Source organism: Mustela putorius, unplaced genomic scaffold (assembly GCF_011764305.1).
Source record: "Mustela putorius furo isolate JIRA1106 unplaced genomic scaffold, ASM1176430v1.1 tig00000487_pilon_pilon_pilon, whole genome shotgun sequence".
Classification (NCBI taxonomy): Eukaryota; Metazoa; Chordata; class Mammalia; order Carnivora; family Mustelidae; genus Mustela; species Mustela putorius.
The window spans coordinates 213,293-235,555 of NW_025421399.1; the positions used below are offsets into that span (position 1 = coordinate 213,293).

The following is a 22,263-nucleotide window of genomic DNA, read 5'->3' on the forward strand; positions in this document are numbered from 1 at the left end:
GCGAAGGTCTTGAGTGTGGAAGTGTCTGTCCTCGTGCCGTGGCCTCTATATACTGCCCAAACCGGGTGATTTGTCAACACGTCTTCCTTGTTGTTGTTTACCCATTATTTAAGTAATTATCAGAGGCACAGCAGTGTTTGCCTATGTAATGGTTTGAGCTCGTGGGACACAAATTTTCTTTTCTAGATGGGATCAATTCTGTCAGGTCTGCTTTTCCTCCTGACTCACACCACTGGCATCTTCTGGACCACTGTCTTCTCCTCTTCCTCTGCAGAGGGCTGTTACCTGATAGGTGGCATTTGCAATTACATTCTTCCTCTCCCCTCGTGTAACCCCTAGCAGGATGGGATCGGGGCCAACCTATCTCTGGTCGTGCATTTCTTCCCATGGTCAGTGGGGAGGAAATTCCATGTGCATAGGGTGGCATGTGGGAAGGGGCATGAGACAGGAGGAAAAGGCCCTGTAGTATGGGTCACTGTTGAGCAATGAGGAAGGGGACAGCTGTCTATGTGTGTGTGACGTTGTTGACCTCTGCCACGGGAATGGGTTTTTCTGGGGGGTCTTTCTGTCTTTGGGTCACGTTGTCTACCCTAAAGCCGTGGCAGGCCACTATCTGAATGGTTCCCGCCCCTGCCCTGATTCGTAGTTCCCGGAAGCGTTAAGTTTGCGGTCACATATCTTTGTGTTGCCTTTCTCTGGATGGTCTTTAGATTCTGAAAGACGTCGCCTCATCTTCATTCTTAAGTCGTTCGTATTTAAGAATACTCTTCAACAGAACGGAAAGGAAATGTAGCAAAATACGAGTGTGCCTCTCCTCAGAATTTATTCCCAGACCTGGGAAAGGTACAGCACATTTTGTGTGTGTGTGGGGGGGGGTGGGTAGGGGTGTGGGGGGTGTCCACTGGAAATCGGAATGGATGTTAGCCAAGGTAACTTTGTTCAGTTACTGTTTCGCCTGCTCTACTTAGCGATAGTCCAACGTTGGGATGCGGCAGTCATCCGAAGGGCCTGTTAAATATGTCGGGACACATCCTCCAGGTTCTGATTACATGGGGAGCCTGAGGTTTGGCATTTCTGACAAGTACCCAGATGACGTTGATGTTGAAGTCCCAGGGACCATCCTTAGAGACGTACTCCTCTATTCTGTTCGTTCGTGCGTTGAGCAAGTGCCTCTGTCAGGTACCTCACCACTGCTTTTCGATTATAGGAAGCACCCCCCACCGCCCACACACACACAACTGCAACATGCCATGCAAAGATCCAGAAGAGCCCATAGTAGTGTCATTTAACTAAGTTGAAGGCCAAGTGGCCAAGATGACAATTTGTTAAGGACAGAGATTTATTCACAAAGAAATAATGTCGTCACTCTTTCTTGTTTGCCTTTTATGATTGATTTTCGGAATTTGGTGGACTTGACACAGAATGAAGTTAAAAAATCCTTCGTGTAGTCAACCATAGTGGTGAATTTTGATACACAGAAGCCCATCCGTGTAATCCCCGCACCTGTCGGGATAGAACATTTCCATTATACTGGACGGGCCCCACCTGCCCTTTAGTAACGTCCTCTCAGTCACCGAGGTGATTGCTGTTTCAGTAGGTTTTCTTTTACCATGGATCTCTTTTGATCTGGAACATCAAACAGACACTACATCTAGGTCTAGTGTGCATGCTTGTGTGTGTGTGTGTGTGTGTGTGTGTGTGTGTGTGTGTGTACATACTCTTCATATAGTCTGCAGAATTTCTCTTTGGTTGGGCACCATTGACTTGGCTTCTGCCTGTAAGAATCTCTGATGTTGATGCACATGTATCACTAGTTCAGTCAGTGCCATCCTAGTGACGTTCCAAGACTCCTTTGAAGTCATAGCTTTAAATTTCATGGTAGGGTGGCCATCCAATCCTAAAGGTAAGCTTTCATTTTAAATCTTAAATAGAGTATGGGTTTCAGTTCACCCTAAATTTTTAAAACAATTCTTTCATCCGATGGAAAATGCATAGGACAGAAAAATATGTGACCTATAAGAGCAAAAGATACAAAACAGTTATGGAGCAAATATTTGGATAGCCAAAGCTTGAGTCACGGAATAGAACTTTGTTGCCACCAAGAAGGCTCTTGATATGTCCTTTGTTGACCAGAGTCGTTTTTTTTTTTTCGATGCTACAGATGATTACCGTGCTGATTCTTCAAGTAACGTTTTCATTCATTTTCCTTATGGTTTAATGAGGTAGGTATGCACACCTAAAGAGCATAGTTTGATTTTCATATGTTTCTGATTTTTAAACAGAGAATTCTGATTTGATTTTTTTTTTTTCACTCAGTATTATGGAAGACTTCTGGTAGGCAGACTCCATGAAGGCCTTCAAGAGGCTATCCACCGCTTGGTGTTCACGGTCTCCTGTATTTCTCTCCCGTCAAGTAACGTGCTTCTAAACCATGGCAGATGGCACCATCAAGGGGCTTAGTTACCAAGGACTGTGACTTTCATCTCAAAGCCAACCCTTTCTTTGTCTCTGTCTCTCTCTCTCTCTCTGGCCTTGATGAAGCTGGTACAATGTGAGAGAGATCCTTGCAGCAGAGAACTGAGCACGGTCTCCATTCACCATCCAGCAAGGTAGCAAGGTCCCCACTCTAGCGGCCCTCAAGGAACTGAATCCCGCCAGTGAGCATGTAAGTGAAGTGAGAAGTGTCTTCTTCCCCAGTGGGGCCCTCACCTGAGACCCCAGTGCCAGGCAGCACCTTGCGTGCAGCCCTGGGAAACCCTGTGAAATGGAGGGTCTAGGTGGGCCGTCCCTCCCGAGATATCAGAGCGTCAGAAACCGAGATCATAAATGAGTGTCACTTGAAACAGCTAAATTTTGCGGTAATACTGTGTAAGAATGGATAGCCAGAACAAATTCATCTAGGACGACTCTGCACACACAGGTGAGAAAGGAGGAATTACAAAAGTGCAGAGAAGGGGCGCCTGGGAGGCTCAGCGAATTAAGCCTCTGTCTTGGGCTCAGGTCACGATCTCGGGGTCCTGGGATCGAGCCCTGCATTGGGCTCTCTGCTCAGCAGGGAGCCTACTTCCCTCTCTCTCTGCCTGGTTCTCTGCCTACTTGTGATCCCTCTCTGTCTCTCTGTCTCTGTCTCTGTCTAAAAAAAATAAATAAATGAATAAATAAATAATCCAAAAAAAAAAAAAAATGAAGAACCATGCAGAGAATGAGAAGTGCTAAAACTGAGGTAGTCCTAAAGCCAGAAAGTCCAATGGCCTCGATTCCCTAGGAGAGGTCTGGGGGCACTCTGTTTTACGAAGAAATCCAGGAGTCATCAAGTATCGGTGTCAGCAGGTCACTGAGGTAATACTGCCTATTCTCTGAAGGGAGAGGTTGTGCTGGGATTGCTGCTGGGACCAGGAATATGCTCCCTTGGAATAATATCCAAGGGTTATTATCCCAGGATAATATCCCTGAATGGCCGAGTCCAGATGGCAGCATTGAACTCGAGGAAGTAATGTGTGTATTATTATGTGGTGGCCCACCAGAGTGGAATGCCAAGGGTCAGAATGATGTGAAACCCTCAGGGGCCTAACGATATGGATCATCGGGCATGGTGTCCTTCATAATAGGATATAGGCAGCCAGGGGCTGGGGAGGTGGACGTGGCTCCTGGGGGGCTCAGTCGGTTCAGCTTCTGCCTTTGGCTCAGGTCATGGTCCTAGAGGGTTGGGATGGAGTCCTGCGTCGGGCTCCCTGCTCAGTTGAGAGTCTGCTTCTCCATCAGCCCGTCACCCTGACTGAGCTTGGTCTCTCTCCATCTCTGTCTCTGTCTCTGTCTCTCTCTTTCTCCCCCTGGAACAGTCAAACAAGGATATAGGTAGCCAAATACGGTGCACCTTTTGTGTGTGTGCACACACATACAACACACACACACACACACACACACACACACACACTCAGAGGCGTGTGTGTGTGTGTGTGTGTCTTTAAAAGAGCTTAAGAATAAAAGAACAAAGGCCGAGGTCCTTGATCCCAATGGAAGGTCATGATCCCTGACACAGTTTGAAGACCTCAGGCTGTCCTCAGACCTATTAACCCATCAACAGAGAGCCCCAGTTTTTCTGGGTGGAGGACCCCAGGAAGTGTCTATCATAGAATTTCCTTAGTCCTTGCCCAAGAATCTGTAGCCATTGACCCCTGGGAATCTGGAATACTCATATGTTGGCAGGCTGTTGGACATGGGATCTGTGTTGAACTGGACTGCAGGATATCCAGAACCTTTCATGGCCCTGTATGAATACATGGATCTAGAGGTTAGAGTGCAAGGAGAAGTTTCCACATCTTCTTCATCGCGGTGATCCATTTGGGGGAATTTGTGCCTCCTTCTCCTCTAATTGTAGGCTGTGTGCATCTAGGGGTCGTGTGTCCAAAGGAGGAAAGCTAGCTTGAGGGGAACGCGGTCAAATGTGATTGGTATGAAAACTCTGGCTGGCACCTTATCCCTCTGGGTTTCTAGTGTCGGGAAATCAGAAGAGAGCTCTGGGAGCCATTAGGAAGGTGTTTAGCATTGGGCTGATCTACAGGAGCATTCTTGGTATTCCTATTCCCAGGATCAACCGACGATGAGCAAGTAGTGTAGCCTGAAGGGGATGTAGGAATCATGGGCTCAGCACTCTCAGGGATGGGGTTGGAGGTCAGAGCCCCCAGGCAATTCAGCTCAAGGAGCAGAGGAGCCACCCTCTAACTCCCTGTCTTGTAAGTTTTTCTAGAAGTGGTGGCAGACCCCATGGAGCAGGGTTAATGAGAGCAATCCATAGACATGAGCAGAGGCAGGGGTAGATATGGATATTCATTCGGGCATCTTTTGCCTTAAATGCCCTGATCCACACGCTAGTGCAGAGTATGGGCTACGCATGGCTCACACTGTTTGCGCACACTGCTGTGCAGGGAATTGTGTCAGCCTACGGGTGGACCACAGCTGGACGTCTGGCCCCTCCCTTCTTTCTATGCACCAGGGGTTGTCCACGGCTAGTGATAAGTGATGTAGGAGTACATAGGCTCAGCCCCCTTGCCTCTAAGAGGAGCAGTCCGCTTCCCCAGTCCACACCCCTCATTGTGGGGTCGGAACATGGGGGTGGAATTGGACGGAAACCACCTTTTGCATTCGTTCCTTTTAGACACCTAATATATCTCCCTCCGTTTCTTCTTCTTCTTCTTTCTTCTTTCTTCTTCTTCTTCTTCTTCTTCTTTTTTCTCTTTTTAAATGATTTTATTTACTTTTTGGAGGGAGAAACAGTGAGAGAGAGAGAGCATGAGAGGCGAGAAGTTCAGAGGGAGAGGCAGACTTCCCATGGAGCTGGGAGCCCGATGCGGCAGTCGATTCCGGGACTCCGGGACCATGACCTGAGCCGAAGACAGTTGCTTAGCCAACTGAGCCACCCAGGTGCCCTCTCCCTCTGTTTCTTACGCATTTCTCCCGATAGCTCTCCCTTGCACATCGTGTTTTAGTCTCTGTTTTTTTTTGAGTGCGGTGTAAGCATCACAGATGGGCACAGTTCCCCTCAAGCAGGCCTCCTCTAGGGAGACAGCTCCTAATATGATGGTCTGAGTTCCTCATGGGAGAGTGTCCTGTCCCTCAGGGGCGGAGAATGTTACTTTAGGAATTGGAGACTAATAGTCTAAGACCAAGTGTGCAAGTACTGTAGGAAGAAACAGCATATAGTGAAAAGATTAAGTGCTTCAGTGGAGATTCATGCTCGGGGTGGCCTGCCACCACGGTCACCGAGCCTGTTGTATGGAGATGTTTTGAAGGTCCTGATCCTGAGCTCCGGAAGGAAGGCTGGCGTTAGGGTGATGTCCGGAGCAGACTCCAACAACAGAGGTCTGAGAGCAAGTAGTTTGTTTGGGAGGTGATCTCAAGAAGTGCCGTAGGGAACGTGAAGAGATGGAAGCCAATCCAGAATGATTTCCAGAGCAGGTAAGCCCTGTAGGTAGCTGAGGTGCAGTCCTGGCTGAGGCCCCCGGTCTCACACCCCCCACTCGAGCGGATAGGGGCTAAAGGGGCTAGAGCACTTCATCCACCAAGTGCTGCCCACTGGTTGAGGACTTCTCCTCGAGACTTCCTCTCCCTAGCTGTGGCCTGCCTGCCAAGAATTTCCTCCCTCATCTAGGCAAAGGGCTCAGCAGAGAGAGCAGCGGGGGCTTGCTATAAACCACCAGTGTCGATGTCAGCATGGAGAGTGCTGAGGGGATAGAGGTGGAGATCCTGAAGTCGTCTGCGGTGGACTCCCCTTTCTGCAGGGAGCACCAGAAATGCATCCGACCTGCTAAGGATAACAGTTCACGAGGGAAAAATAATGAGACACAAGGCCCTTTGATCTGTATGCCCGGAGACGTTCAGGTTTATTTGAGGTATAGGAGCATCTCTGTATGAGGAGACCTGGCAGGAAAGAAGAGTGTGCTTGGGATGACACGCTGGCTGAGAGATTTCAGGGAAAATGCAAGGTCCGTATTCCCTTGGGAGGGAGCTAGTAAGAAGGAGGTGGGGAGGAGGGGGTGTTGTTGGTGGGGGAGTACATTTGGAGGCCACGTAGGTTGAAAGGGCGGCCGGAACTGAGGTTTGACAGTTGGCCTGTCACGATTCCGCGCTCAGTGGGACTAGCTGAGGAAGATTGGTTGCTGAAAGACAGCGGGGTGCCGGCCAGGATCCTCAGCAGCAGAAGCCACTAGAGCAGGTTGGGGAGCAGCAGGTGGTCTAGCAACAGCTGGGGCGGCAGCAGCTGGACACACAGCAGCTGGGGCGGCAGCAGGTGGTCCTGCAGCAGGTGGTCTGGCAGCAGGTGGGGCGGCAGCAGCTGGAGCCACAGCAGCTGGGCCTGCAGCAGCTGGAACCGCAGCAGGAGGGGGGGCGGCAGCAGCTGGACACACAGCAGCTGGGGCGGCAGCAGGTGGTCCTGCAGCAGGTGGTCTGGCAGCAGGTGGGGCGGCAGCAGCTAGAGGTGCAGCAGCTGGGCCTGCAGCAGCTGGAGCCACAGCAGGAGGGGCGGCAGCAGCTAGAGATGCAGCAGCTGGGCCTGCAGCAGCTGGAGCCACAGCAGCTGGAGCCACAGCACAGCAGCAGGAGGGGCGGCAGCAGCTGGACACACAGCAGCTGGGACGGCAGCAGGGTGGTCCTGCAGCAGGTGGTCTGGCAGCAGGTGGGGGCGGCAGCAGCTAGAGGTGCAGCAGCTGGGCCTGCAGCAGCTGGAGCCACAGCAGGAGGGCTGGCAGCAGCTGGACACACAGCAGCTGGGGCGGCAGCAGGTGGTCCTGCAGCAGGTGGTCTGGCAGCAGCTGGGGCGGCAGCAGGACTCCTCGCCACAGCCCTGGTCAGAGCAGACGGAGAGCCACAACAGGAGTTGACCATGGTGTCAGAGGCTGGAGGTTCTGGGTGGGTTTCCAGGAAAGCGAAGGTCTTGAGTGTGGAAGTGTCTGTCCTCGTGCCGTGGCCTCTATATACTGCCCAAACCGGGTGATTTGTCAACACGTCTTCCTTGTTGTTGTTTACCCATTATTTAAGTAATTATCAGAGGCACAGCAGTGTTTGCCTATGTAATGGTTTGAGCTCGTGGGACACAAATTTTCTTTTCTAGATGGGATCAATTCTGTCAGGTCTGCTTTTCCTCCTGACTCACACCACTGGCATCTTCTGGACCACTGTCTTCTCCTCTTCCTCTGCAGAGGGCTGTTACCTGATAGGTGGCATTTGCAATTACATTCTTCCTCTCCCCTCGTGTAACCCCTAGCAGGATGGGATCGGGGCCAACCTATCTCTGGTCGTGCATTTCTTCCCATGGTCAGTGGGGAGGAAATTCCATGTGCATAGGGTGGCATGTGGGAAGGGGCATGAGACAGGAGGAAAAGGCCCTGTAGTATGGGTCACTGTTGAGCAATGAGGAAGGGGACAGCTGTCTATGTGTGTGTGACGTTGTTGACCTCTGCCACGGGAATGGGTTTTCTGGGGGGTCTTTCTGTCTTTGGGTCACGTTGTCTACCCTAAAGCCGTGGCAGGCCACTATCTGAATGGTTCCCGCCCCTGCCCTGATTCGTAGTTCCGGAAGCGTTAAGTTTGCGGTCACATATCTTTGTGTTGCCTTTCTCTGGATGGTCTTTAGATTCTGAAAGACGTCGCCTCATCTTCATTCTTAAGTCGTTCGTATTTAAGAATACTCTTCAACAGAACGGAAAGGAAATGTAGCAAAATACGAGTGTGCCTCTCCTCAGAATTTATTCCCAGACCTGGGAAAGGTACAGCACATTTTGTGTGTGTGTGGGGGGGGGGGGGGTGGGGGTGTGGGGGGTGTCCACTGGAAATCGGAATGGATGTTAGCCAAGGTAACTTTGTTCAGTTACTGTTTCGCCTGCTCTACTTAGCGATAGTCCAACGTTGGGATGCGGCAGTCATCCGAAGGGCCTGTTAAATATGTCGGGACACATCCTCCAGGTTCTGATTACATGGGGAGCCTGAGGTTTGGCATTTCTGACAAGTACCCAGATGACGTTGATGTTGAAGTCCCAGGGACCATCCTTAGAGACGTACTCCTCTATTCTGTTCGTTCGTGCGTTGAGCAAGTGCCTCTGTCAGGTACCTCACCACTGCTTTTCGATTATAGGAAGCACCCCCCCACCGCCCACACACACAACTGCAACATGCCATGCAAAGATCCAGAAGAGCCCATAGTAGTGTCATTTAACTAAGTTGAAGGCCAAGTGGCCAAGATGACAATTTGTTAAGGACAGAGATTTATTCACAAAGAAATAATGCCGTCACTCTTTCTTGTTTGCCTTTTATGATTGATTTTCGGAATTTGGTGGACTTGACACAGAATGAAGTTAAAAAATCCTTCGTGTAGTCAACCATAGTGGTGAATTTTGATACACAGAAGCCCATCCGTGTAATCCCCGCACCTGTCGGGATAGAACATTTCCATTATACTGGACGGGCCCCACCTGCCCTTTAGTAACGTCCTCTCAGTCACCGAGGTGATTGCTGTTTCAGTAGGTTTTCTTTTACCATGGATCTCTTTTGATCTGGAACATCAAACAGACACTACATCTAGGTCTAGTGTGCATGCTTGTGTGTATGTGTGTGTGTGTGTGTGTGTGTGTGTGTGTGTGTACATACTCTTCATATAGTCTGCAGAATTTCTCTTTGGTTGGGCACCATTGACTTGGCTTCTGCCTGTAAGAATCTCTGATGTTGATGCACATGTATCACTAGTTCAGTCAGTGCCATCCTAGTGACGTTCCAAGACTCCTTTGAAGTCATAGCTTTAAATTTCATGGTAGGGTGGCCATCCAATCCTAAAGGTAAGCTTTCATTTTAAATCTTAAATAGAGTATGGGTTTCAGTTCACCCTAAATTTTTAAACAATTCTTTCATCCGATGGAAAATGCATAGGACAGAAAAATATGTGACCTATAAGAGCAAAAGATACAAAACAGTTATGGAGCAAATATTTGGATAGCCAAAGCTTGAGTCACGGAATAGAACTTTGTTGCCACCAAGAAGGCTCTTGATATGTCCTTTGTTGACCAGAGTCGTTTTTTCGATGCTACAGATGATTACCGTGCTGATTCTTCAAGTAACGTTTTCATTCATTTTCCTTATGGTTTAATGAGGTAGGTATGCACACCTAAAGAGCATAGTTTGATTTTCATATGTTTCTGATTTTTAAACAGAGAATTCTGATTTGATTTTTTTTCACTCAGTATTATGGAAGACTTCTGGTAGGCAGACTCCATGAAGGCCTTCAAGAGGCTATCCACCGCTTGGTGTTCACGGTCTCCTGTATTTCTCTCCCGTCAAGTAACGTGCTTCTAAACCATGGCAGATGGCACCATCAAGGGGCTTAGTTACCAAGGACTGTGACTTTCATCTCAAAGCCAACCCTTTCTTTGTCTCTGTCTCTCTCTCTCTCTCTGGCCTTGATGAAGCTGGTACAATGTGAGAGAGATCCTTGCAGCAGAGAACTGAGCACGGTCTCCATTCACCATCCAGCAAGGTAGCAAGGTCCCCACTCTAGCGGCCCTCAAGGAACTGAATCCCGCCAGTGAGCATGTAAGTGAAGTGAGAAGTGTCTTCTTCCCCAGTGGGGCCCTCACCTGAGACCCCAGTGCCAGGCAGCACCTTGCGTGCAGCCCTGGGAAACCCTGTGAAATGGAGGGTCTAGGTGGGCCGTCCCTCCCGAGATATCAGAGCGTCAGAAACCGAGATCATAAATGAGTGTCACTTGAAACAGCTAAATTTTGCGGTAATACTGTGTAAGAATGGATAGCCAGAACAAATTCATCTAGGACGACTGCACACACAGGTGAGAAAGGAGGAATTACAAAAGTGCAGAGAAGGGGCGCCTGGGAGGCTCAGCGAATTAAGCCTCTGTCTTGGGCTCAGGTCACGATCTCGGGGTCCTGGGATCGAGCCCTGCATTGGGCTCTCTGCTCAGCAGGGAGCCTACTTCCCTCTCTCTCTGCCTGGTTCTCTGCCTACTTGTGATCCCTCTCTGTCTCTCTGTCTCTGTCTCTGTCTAAAAAATAAATAAATGAATAAATAAATAATCCAAAAAAAAAAAAAAAATGAAGAACCATGCAGAGAATGAGAAGTGCTAAAACTGAGGTAGTCCTAAAGCCAGAAAGTCCAATGGCCTCGATTCCCTAGGAGAGGTCTGGGGGCACTCTGTTTACGAAGAAATCCAGGAGTCATCAAGTATCGGTGTCAGCAGGTCACTGAGGTAATACTGCCTATTCTCTGAAGGGAGAGGTTGTGCTGGGATTGCTGCTGGGACCAGGAATATGCTCCCTTGGAATAATATCCAAGGGTTATTATCCCAGGATAATATCCCTGAATGGCCGAGTCCAGATGGCAGCATTGAACTCGAGGAAGTAATGTGTGTATTATTATGTGGTGGCCCACCAGAGTGGAATGCCAAGGGTCAGAATGATGTGAAACCCTCAGGGGCCTAACGATATGGATCATCGGGCATGGTGTCCTTCATAATAGGATATAGGCAGCCAGGGGCTGGGGAGGTGGACGTGGCTCCTGGGGGGCTCAGTCGGTTCAGCTTCTGCCTTTGGCTCAGGTCATGGTCCTAGAGGGTTGGGATGGAGTCCTGCGTCGGGCTCCCTGCTCAGTTGAGAGTCTGCTTCTCCATCAGCCCGTCACCCTGACTGAGCTTGGTCTCTCTCCATCTCTGTCTCTGTCTCTGTCTCTCTTTCTCCCCCTGGAACAGTCAAACAAGGATATAGGTAGCCAAATACGGTGCACCTTTGTGTGTGTGCACACACATACAACACAACACACACACACACACACACACACACACACACACTCAGAGGCGTGTGTGTGTGTGTGTGTGTCTTTAAAAGAGCTTAAGAATAAAAGAACAAAGGCCGAGGTCCTTGATCCCAATGGAAGGTCATGATCCCTGACACAGTTTGAAGACCTCAGGCTGTCCTCAGACCTATTAACCCATCAACAGAGAGCCCAGTTTTTCTGGGTGGAGGACCCCAGGAAGTGTCTATCATAGAATTTCCTTAGTCCTTGCCCAAGAATCTGTAGCCATTGACCCCTGGGAATCTGGAATACTCATATGTTGGCAGGCTGTTGGACATGGGATCTGTGTTGAACTGGACTGCAGGATATCCAGAACCTTTCATGGCCCTGTATGAATACATGGATCTAGAGGTTAGAGTGCAAGGAGAAGTTTCCACATCTTCTTCATCGCGGTGATCCATTTGGGGGAATTTGTGCCTCCTTCTCCTCTAATTGTAGGCTGTGTGCATCTAGGGGTCGTGTGTCCAAAGGAGGAAAGCTAGCTTGAGGGGAACGCGGTCAAATGTGATTGGTATGAAAACTCTGGCTGGCACCTTATCCCTCTGGGTTTCTAGTGTCGGGAAATCAGAAGAGAGCTCTGGGAGCCATTAGGAAGGTGTTTAGCATTGGGCTGATCTACAGGAGCATTCTTGGTATTCCTATTCCCAGGATCAACCGACGATGAGCAAGTAGTGTAGCCTGAAGGGGATGTAGGAATCATGGGCTCAGCACTCTCAGGGATGGGGTTGGAGGTCAGAGCCCCCAGGCAATTCAGCTCAAGGAGCAGAGGAGCCACCCTCTAACTCCCTGTCTTGTAAGTTTTTCTAGAAGTGGTGGCAGACCCCATGGAGCAGGGTTAATGAGAGCAATCCATAGACATGAGCAGAGGCAGGGGTAGATATGGATATTCATTCGGGCATCTTTTGCCTTAAATGCCCTGATCCACACGCTAGTGCAGAGTATGGGCTACGCATGGCTCACACTGTTTGCGCACACTGCTGTGCAGGGAATTGTGTCAGCCTACGGGTGGACCACAGCTGGACGTCTGGCCCCTCCCTTCTTTCTATGCACCAGGGGTTGTCCACGGCTAGTGATAAGTGATGTAGGAGTACATAGGCTCAGCCCCCTTGCCTCTAAGAGGAGCAGTCCGCTTCCCCAGTCCACACCCCTCATTGTGGGGTCGGAACATGGGGGTGGAATTGGACGGAAACCACCTTTTGCATTCGTTCCTTTTAGACACCTAATATATCTCCCTCCGTTTCTTCTTCTTCTTCTTTCTTCTTTCTTCTTCTTCTTTCTTCTTCTTCTTCTTCTTTTTTTTCTCTTTTAAATGATTTTATTTACTTTTTGGAGGGAGAAACAGTGAGAGAGAGAGAGCATGAGAGGCGAGAAGTTCAGAGGGAGAGGCAGACTTCCCATGGAGCTGGGAGCCCGATGCGGCAGTCGATTCCGGGACTCCGGGACCATGACCTGAGCCGAAGACAGTTGCTTAGCCAACTGAGCCACCCAGGTGCCCTCTCCCTCTGTTTCTTACGCATTTCTCCCGATAGCTCTCCCTTGCACATCGTGTTTTAGTCTCTGGTTTTTTGAGTGCGGGTGTAAGCATCACAGATGGGCACAGTTCCCCTCAAGCAGGCCTCCTCTAGGGAGACAGCTCCTAATATGATGGTCTGAGTTCCTCATGGGAGAGTGTCCTGTCCCTCAGGGGCGGAGAATGTTACTTTAGGAATTGGAGACTAATAGTCTAAGACCAAGTGTGCAAGTACTGTAGGAAGAAACAGCATATAGTGAAAAGATTAAGTGCTTCAGTGGAGATTCATGCTCGGGGTGGCCTGCCACCACGGTCACCGAGCCTGTTGTATGGAGATGTTTTGAAGGTCCTGATCCTGAGCTCCGGAAGGAAGGCTGGCGTTAGGGTGATGTCCGGAGCAGACTCCAACAACAGAGGTCTGAGAGCAAGTAGTTTGTTTGGGAGGTGATCTCAAGAAGTGCCGTAGGGAACGTGAAGAGATGGAAGCCAATCCAGAATGATTTCCAGAGCAGGTAAGCCCTGTAGGTAGCTGAGGTGCAGTCCTGGCTGAGGCCCCCGGTCTCACACCCCCCACTCGAGCGGATAGGGGCTAAAGGGGCTAGAGCACTTCATCCACCAAGTGCTGCCCACTGGTTGAGGACTTCTCCTCGAGACTTCCTCTCCCTAGCTGTGGCCTGCCTGCCAAGAATTTCCTCCCTCATCTAGGCAAAGGGCTCAGCAGAGAGCAGCGGGGGCTTGCTATAAACCACCAGTGTCGATGTCAGCATGGAGAGTGCTGAGGGGATAGAGGTGGAGATCCTGAAGTCGTCTGCGGTGGACTCCCCTTTCTGCAGGGAGCACCAGAAATGCATCCGACCTGCTAAGGATAACAGTTCACGAGGGGAAAAAAATAATGAGACACAAGGCCCTTTGATCTGTATGCCCGGAGACGTTCAGGTTTATTTGAGGTATAGGAGCATCTCTGTATGAGGAGACCTGGCAGGAAAGAAGAGTGTGCTTGGGATGACACGCTGGCTGAGAGATTTCAGGGAAAATGCAAGGTCCGTATTCCCTTGGGAGGGAGCTAGTAAGAAGGAGGTGGGGAGGAGGGTGTTGTTGGTGGGGGAGTACATTTGGAGGCCACGTAGGTTGAAAGGGCGGCCGGAACTGAGGTTTGACAGTTGGCCTGTCACGATTCCGCGCTCAGTGGGACTAGCTGAGGAAGATTGGTTGCTGAAAGACAGCGGGGTGCCGGCCAGGATCCTCAGCAGCAGAAGCCACTAGAGCAGGTTGGGGAGCAGCAGGTGGTCTAGCAACAGCTGGGGCGGCAGCAGCTGGACACACAGCAGCTGGGGCGGCAGCAGGTGGTCCTGCAGCAGGTGGTCTGGCAGCAGGTGGGGCGGCAGCAGCTGGAGCCACAGCAGCTGGGCCTGCAGCAGCTGGAACCGCAGCAGGAGGGGCGGCAGCAGCTGGACACACAGCAGCTGGGGCGGCAGCAGGTGGTCCTGCAGCAGGTGGTCTGGCAGCAGGTGGGGCGGCAGCAGCTAGAGGTGCAGCAGCTGGGCCTGCAGCAGCTGGAGCCACAGCAGGAGGGGCGGCAGCAGCTAGAGATGCAGCAGCTGGGCCTGCAGCAGCTGGAGCCACAGCAGCTGGAGCCACAGCAGGAGGGGCGGCAGCAGCTGGACACACAGCAGCTGGGACGGCAGCAGGTGGTCCTGCAGCAGGTGGTCTGGCAGCAGGTGGGGCGGCAGCAGCTAGAGGTGCAGCAGCTGGGCCTGCAGCAGCTGGAGCCACAGCAGGAGGGGCTGGCAGCAGCTGGACACACAGCAGCTGGGGCGGCAGCAGCAGGTGGTCCTGCAGCAGGTGGTCTGGCAGCAGCTGGGGCGGCAGCAGGACTCCTCGCCACAGCCCTGGTCAGAGCAGACGGAGCCACAACAGGAGTTGACCATGGTGTCAGAGGCTGGAGGTTCTGGGTGGGTTTCCAGGAAAGCGAAGGTCTTGAGTGTGGAAGTGTCTGTCCTCGTGCCGTGGCCTCTATATACTGCCCAAACCGGGTGATTTGTCAACACGTCTTCCTTGTTGTTGTTTACCCATTATTTAAGTAATTATCAGAGGCACAGCAGTGTTTGCCTATGTAATGGTTTGAGCTCGTGGGACACAAATTTTCTTTTCTAGATGGGATCAATTCTGTCAGGTCTGCTTTTCCTCCTGACTCACACCACTGGCATCTTCTGGACCACTGTCTTCTCCTCTTCCTCTGCAGAGGGCTGTTACCTGATAGGTGGCATTTGCAATTACATTCTTCCTCTCCCCTCGTGTAACCCCTAGCAGGATGGGATCGGGGCCAACCTATCTCTGGTCGTGCATTTCTTCCCATGGTCAGTGGGGAGGAAATTCCATGTGCATAGGGTGGCATGTGGGAAGGGGCATGAGACAGGAGGAAAAGGCCCTGTAGTATGGGTCACTGTTGAGCAATGAGGGAAGGGGACAGCTGTCTATGTGTGTGTGACGTTGTTGACCTCTGCCACGGGGAATGGGTTTTCTGGGGGGTCTTTCTGTCTTTGGGTCACGTTGTCTACCCTAAAGCCGTGGCAGGCCACTATCTGAATGGTTCCCGCCCCTGCCCTGATTCGTAGTTCCGGAAGCGTTAAGTTTGCGGTCACATATCTTTGTGTTGCCTTTCTCTGGATGGTCTTTAGATTCTGAAAGACGTCGCCTCATCTTCATTCTTAAGTCGTTCGTATTTAAGAATACTCTTCAACAGAACGGAAAGGAAATGTAGCAAAATACGAGTGTGCCTCTCCTCAGAATTTATTCCCAGACCTGGGGAAAGGTACAGCACATTTTTGTGTGTGTGTGGGGGGGTGGGTAGGGGTGTGGGGGGGTGTCCACTGGAAATCGGAATGGATGTTAGCCAAGGTAACTTTGTTCAGTTACTGTTTTCGCCTGCTCTACTTAGCGATAGTCCAACGTTGGGATGCGGCAGTCATCCGAAGGGCCTGTTAAATATGTCGGGACACATCCTCCAGGTTCTGATTACATGGGGAGCCTGAGGTTTGGCATTTCTGACAAGTACCCAGATGACGTTGATGTTGAAGTCCCAGGGACCATCCTTAGAGACGTACTCCTCTATTCTGTTCGTTCGTGCGTTGAGCAAGTGCCTCTGTCAGTCAGTACCTCACCACTGCTTTTCGATTATAGGAAGCACCCCCCACCGCCCACACACACAACTGCAACATGCCATGCAAAGATCCAGAAGAGCCCATAGTAGTGTCATTTAACTAAGTTGAAGGCCAAGTGGCCAAGATGACAATTTGTTAAGGACAGAGATTTATTCACAAAGAAATAATGCCGTCACTCTTTCTTGTTTGCCTTTTTATGATTGATTTTCGGAATTTGGTGGACTTGACACAGAATGAAGTTAAAAAATCCTTCGTGTAGTCAACCATAGTGGTGAATTTTGATACACAGAAGCCCATCCGTGTAATCCCCGCACCTGTCGGGATAGAACATTTCCATTATACTGGACGGGCCCCACCTGCCCTTTAGTAACGTCCTCTCAGTCACCGAGGTGATTGCTGTTTCAGTAGGTTTTCTTTTACCATGGATCTCTTTTGATCTGGAACATCAAACAGACACTACATCTAGGTCTAGTGTGCATGCTTGTGTGTGTGTGTGTGTGTGTGTGTGTGTGTGTGTGTGTGTACATACTCTTCATATAGTCTGCAGAATTTCTCTTTGGTTGGGCACCATTGACTTGGCTTCTGCCTGTAAGAATCTCTGATGTTGATGCACATGTATCACTAGTTCAGTCAGTGCCATCCTAGTGACGTTCCAAGACTCCTTTGAAGTCATAGCTTTAAATTTCATGGTAGGGTGGCCATCCAATCCTAAAGGTAAGCTTTCATTTTAAATCTTAAATAGAGTATGGGTTTCAGTTCACCCTAAATTTTTAAACAATTCTTTCATCCGATGGAAAATGCATAGGACAGAAAAAATATGTGACCTATAAGAGCAAAAGATACAAAACAGTTATGGAGCAAATATTTGGATAGCCAAAGCTTGAGTCACGGAATAGAACTTTGTTGCCACCAAGAAGGCTCTTGATATGTCCTTTGTTGACCAGAGTCGTTTTTTCGATGCTACAGATGATTACCGTGCTGATTCTTCAAGTAACGTTTTCATTCATTTTCCTTATGGTTTAATGAGGTAGGTATGCACACCTAAAGAGCATAGTTTGATTTTCATATGTTTCTGATTTTTAAACAGAGAATTCTGATTTGATTTTTTTTCACTCAGTATTATGGAAGACTTCTGGTAGGCAGACTCCATGAAGGCCTTCAAGAGGCTATCCACCGCTTGGTGTTCACGGTCTCCTGTATTTCTCTCCCGTCAAGTAACGTGCTTCTAAACCATGGCAGATGGCACCATCAAGGGGCTTAGTTACCAAGGACTGTGACTTTCATCTCAAAGCCAACCCTTTCTTTGTCTCTGTCTCTCTCTCTCTCTCTCTGGCCTTGATGAAGCTGGTACAATGTGAGAGAGATCCTTGCAGCAGAGAACTGAGCACGGTCTCCATTCACCATCCAGCAAGGTAGCAAGGTCCCCACTCTAGCGGCCCTCAAGGAACTGAATCCCGCCAGTGAGCATGTAAGTGAAGTGAGAAGTGTCTTCTTCCCCAGTGGGGCCCTCACCTGAGACCCCAGTGCCAGGCAGCACCTTGCGTGCAGCCCTGGGAAACCCTGTGAAATGGAGGGTCTAGGTGGGCCGTCCCTCCCGAGATATCAGAGCGTCAGAAACCGAGATCATAAATGAGTGTCACTTGAAACAGCTAAATTTTGCGGTAATACTGTGTAAGAATGGATAGCCAGAACAAATTCATCTAGGACGACTGCACACACAGGTGAGAAAGGAGGAATTACAAAAGTGCAGAGAAGGGGCGCCTGGGAGGCTCAGCGAATTAAGCCTCTGTCTTGGGCTCAGGTCACGATCTCGGGGGTCCTGGGATCGAGCCCTGCATTGGGCTCTCTGCTCAGCAGGGAGCCTACTTCCCTCTCTCTCTGCCTGGTTCTCTGCCTACTTGTGATCCCTCTCTGTCTCTCTGTCTCTGTCTCTGTCTAAAAATAAATAAATGAATAAATGAATAAATAAATAATCCAAAAAAAAAAAAAAATGAAGAACCATGCAGAGAATGAGAAGTGCTAAAACTGAGGTAGTCCTAAAGCCAGAAAGTCCAATGGCCTCGATTCCCTAGGAGAGGTCTGGGGGCACTCTGTTTACGAAGAAATCCAGGAGTCATCAAGTATCGGTGTCAGCAGGTCACTGAGGTAATACTGCCTATTCTCTGAAGGGAGAGGTTGTGCTGGGATTGCTGCTGGGACCAGGAATATGCTCCCTTGGAATAATATCCAAGGGTTATTATCCCAGGATAATATCCCTGAATGGCCGAGTCCAGATGGCAGCATTGAACTCGAGGAAGTAATGTGTGTATTATTATGTGGTGGCCCACCAGAGTGGAATGCCAAGGGTCAGAATGATGTGAAACCCTCAGGGGCCTAACGATATGGATCATCGGGCATGGTGTCCTTCATAATAGGATATAGGCAGCCAGGGGCTGGGGAGGTGGACGTGGCTCCTGGGGGGCTCAGTCGGTTCAGCTTCTGCCTTTGGCTCAGGTCATGGTCCTAGAGGGTTGGGATGGAGTCCTGCGTCGGGCTCCCTGCTCAGTTGAGAGTCTGCTTCTCCATCAGCCCGTCACCCTGACTGAGCTTGGTCTCTCTCCATCTCTGTCTCTGTCTCTGTCTCTCTTTCTCCCCCTGGAACAGTCAAACAAGGATATAGGTAGCCAAATACGGTGCACCTTTGTGTGTGTGTGCACACACATACACACACACACACACACACACACACACACACACACTCAGAGGCGTGTGTGTGTGTGTGTGTGTGTCTTTAAAAGAGCTTAAGAATAAAAGAACAAAGGCCGAGGTCCTTGATCCCAATGGAAGGTCATGATCCCTGACACAGTTTGAAGACCTCAGGCTGTCCTCAGACCTATTAACCCATCAACAGAGAGCCCAGTTTTTCTGGGGGTGGAGGACCCCAGGAAGTGTCTATCATAGAATTTCCTTAGTCCTTGCCCAAGAATCTGTAGCCATTGACCCCTGGGAATCTGGAATACTCATATGTTGGCAGGCTGTTGGACATGGGATCTGTGTTGAACTGGACTGCAGGATATCCAGAACCTTTCATGGCCCTGTATGAATACATGGATCTAGAGGTTAGAGTGCAAGGAGAAGTTTCCACATCTTCTTCATCGCGGTGATCCATTTGGGGGAATTTGTGCCTCCTTCTCCTCTAATTGTAGGCTGTGTGCATCTAGGGGTCGTGTGTCCAAAGGAGGAAAGCTAGCTTGAGGGGAACGCGGTCAAATGTGATTGGTATGAAAACTCTGGCTGGCACCTTATCCCTCTGGGTTTCTAGTGTCGGGAAATCAGAAGAGAGCTCTGGGAGCCATTAGGAAGGTGTTTAGCATTGGGCTGATCTACAGGAGCATTCTTGGTATTCCTATTCCCAGGATCAACCGACGATGAGCAAGTAGTGTAGCCTGAAGGGGATGTAGGAATCATGGGCTCAGCACTCTCAGGGATGGGGTTGGAGGTCAGAGCCCCCAGGCAATTCAGCTCAAGGAGCAGAGGAGCCACCCTCTAACTCCCTGTCTTGTAAGTTTTTTCTAGAAGTGGTGGCAGACCCCATGGAGCAGGGTTAATGAGAGCAATCCATAGACATGAGCAGAGGCAGGGGTAGATATGGATATTCATTCGGGCATCTTTTGCCTTAAATGCCCTGATCCACACGCTAGTGCAGAGTATGGGCTACGCATGGCTCACACTGTTTGCGCACACTGCTGTGCAGGGAATTGTGTCAGCCTACGGGTGGACCACAGCTGGACGTCTGGCCCCTCCCTTCTTTCTATGCACCAGGGGTTGTCCACGGCTAGTGATAAGTGATGTAGGAGTACATAGGCTCAGCCCCCTTGCCTCTAAGAGGAGCAGTCCGCTTCCCCAGTCCACACCCCTCATTGTGGGGTCGGAACATGGGGGTGGAATTGGACGGAAACCACCTTTTGCATTCGTTCCTTTTAGACACCTAATATATCTCCCTCCGTTCTTCTTCTTCTTCTTTCTTCTTTCTTTTCTTCTTTCTTCTTCTTCTTCTTCTTCTTCTTTTTTTTTCTCTTTTTTTAAATGATTTTATTTACTTTTTGGAGGGAGAAACAGTGAGAGAGAGAGAGAGCATGAGAGGCGAGAAGTTCAGAGGGAGAGGCAGACTTCCCATGGAGCTGGGAGCCCGATGCGGCAGTCGATTCCGGGACTCCGGGACCATGACCTGAGCCGAAGACAGTTGCTTAGCCAACTGAGCCACCCAGGTGCCCTCTCCCTCTGTTTCTTACGCATTTCTCCCGATAGCTCTCCCTTGCACATCGTGTTTTAGTCTCTGGTTTTTTTGAGTGCGGTGTAAGCATCACAGATGGGCACAGTTCCCCTCAAGCAGGCCTCCTCTAGGGAGACAGCTCCTAATATGATGGTCTGAGTTCCTCATGGGAGAGTGTCCTGTCCCTCAGGGGCGGAGAATGTTACTTTAGGAATTGGAGACTAATAGTCTAAGACCAAGTGTGCAAGTACTGTAGGAAGAAACAGCATATAGTGAAAAGATTAAGTGCTTCAGTGGAGATTCATGCTCGGGGTGGCCTGCCACCACGGTCACCGAGCCTGTTGTATGGAGATGTTTTGAAGGTCCTGATCCTGAGCTCCGGAAGGAAGGCTGGCGTTAGGGTGATGTCCGGAGCAGACTCCAACAACAGAGGTCTGAGAGCAAGTAGTTTGTTTGGGAGGTGATCTCAAGAAGTGCCGTAGGGAACGTGAAGAGATGGAAGCCAATCCAGAATGATTTCCAGAGCAGGTAAGCCCTGTAGGTAGCTGAGGTGCAGTCCTGGCTGAGGCCCCCGGTCTCACACCCCCCACTCGAGCGGATAGGGGCTAAAGGGGCTAGAGCACTTCATCCACCAAGTGCTGCCCACTGGTTGAGGACTTCTCCTCGAGACTTCCTCTCCCTAGCTGTGGCCTGCCTGCCAAGAATTTCCTCCCTCATCTAGGCAAAGGGCTCAGCAGAGAGCAGCGGGGGCTTGCTATAAACCACCAGTGTCGATGTCAGCATGGAGAGTGCTGAGGGGATAGAGGTGGAGATCCTGAAGTCGTCTGCGGTGGACTCCCCTTTCTGCAGGGAGCACCAGAAATGCATCCGACCTGCTAAGGATAACAGTTCACGAGGGAAAAATAATGAGACACAAGGCCCTTTGATCTGTATGCCCGGAGACGTTCAGGTTTATTTGAGGTATAGGAGCATCTCTGTATGAGGAGACCTGGCAGGAAAGAAGAGTGTGCTTGGGATGACACGCTGGCTGAGAGATTTCAGGGAAAATGCAAGGTCCGTATTCCCTTGGGAGGGAGCTAGTAAGAAGGAGGTGGGGAGGAGGGGTTGTTGTTGGTGGGGGAGTACATTTGGAGGCCACGTAGGTTGAAAGGGCGGCCGGAACTGAGGTTTGACAGTTGGCCTGTCACGATTCCGCGCTCAGTGGGACTAGCTGAGGAAGATTGGTTGCTGAAAGACAGCGGGGTGCCGGCCAGGATCCTCAGCAGCAGAAGCCACTAGAGCAGGTTGGGGGAGCAGCAGGTGGTCTAGCAACAGCTGGGGGCGGCAGCAGCTGGGACACACAGCAGCTGGGGCGGCAGCAGGTGGTCCTGCAGCAGGTGGTCTGGCAGCAGGTGGGGGGCGGCAGCAGCTGGAGCCACAGCAGCTGGGCCTGCAGCAGCTGGAACCGCAGCAGGAGGGGCGGCAGCAGCTGGACAGCACAGCAGCTGGGGCGGCAGCAGGTGGTCCTGCAGCAGGTGGTCTGGCAGCAGGTGGGGCGGCAGCAGCTAGAGGTGTGCAGCAGCTGGGCCTGCAGCAGCTGGAGCCACAGCAGGAGGGGCGGCAGCAGCTAGAGATGCAGCAGCTGGGGCCTGCAGCAGCTGGAGCCACAGCAGCTGGAGCCACAGCAGGAGGGGCGGCAGCAGCTGGACACACAGCAGCTGGGACGGCAGCAGGTGGTCCTGCAGCAGGTGGTCTGGCAGCAGGTGGGGCGGCAGCAGCTAGAGGTGCAGCAGCTGGGCCTGCAGCAGCTGGAGCCACAGCAGGAGGGCTGGCAGCAGCTGGACACACAGCAGCTGGGGGGGCGGCAGCAGGTGGTCCTGCAGCAGGTGGTCTGGCAGCAGCTGGGGCGGCAGCAGGACTCCTCGCCACAGCCCTGGTCAGAGCAGACGGAGCCACAACAGGAGTTGACCATGGTGTCAGAGGCTGGAGGTTCTGGGTGGGTTTCCAGGAAA

General features: G+C 50.8%; 2 protein-coding genes and 1 pseudogene across 9 annotated transcripts; all 3 read right to left on the reverse strand.

Annotated features, from left to right (window-relative positions):
- Positions 1-6,547: 6,547 nt before the first annotated feature.
- On the reverse strand, positions 6,548-7,383 carry LOC123392274 (keratin-associated protein 4-12-like). The gene is given in 3 exon segments (XM_045080683.1): positions 6,548-6,962; positions 7,198-7,360; positions 7,363-7,383. Coding segments are annotated over 3 exon segments (414 nt in total). The 3' UTR covers positions 6,548-6,732.
- Positions 7,384-13,789: 6,406 nt separating this feature from the next.
- On the reverse strand, positions 13,790-14,827 carry LOC123392269 (keratin-associated protein 4-4-like). Of its 8 annotated transcripts, XM_045080670.1 has the most exons (3): positions 14,633-14,827; positions 14,524-14,592; positions 13,790-14,457 (listed from the first exon to the last, which is right to left on the reverse strand). In XM_045080670.1, exons 1-3 carry the CDS (start codon positions 14,785-14,787, stop codon positions 14,148-14,150), a joined length of 534 nt encoding a protein of 177 aa, XP_044936605.1. In that variant the 5' UTR covers positions 14,788-14,827; the 3' UTR covers positions 13,790-14,147. The 8 variants fall into 8 exon arrangements, with proteins under 8 accessions (XP_044936605.1, XP_044936603.1, XP_044936602.1 ...); XM_045080668.1 differs by having other exon boundaries at positions 13,790-14,592; positions 14,660-14,827; XM_045080667.1 differs by having other exon boundaries at positions 13,790-14,607; positions 14,660-14,827.
- A 6,162-nt stretch (positions 14,828-20,989) lies between these two features.
- On the reverse strand, positions 20,990-22,263 carry LOC123392261 (annotated as a pseudogene).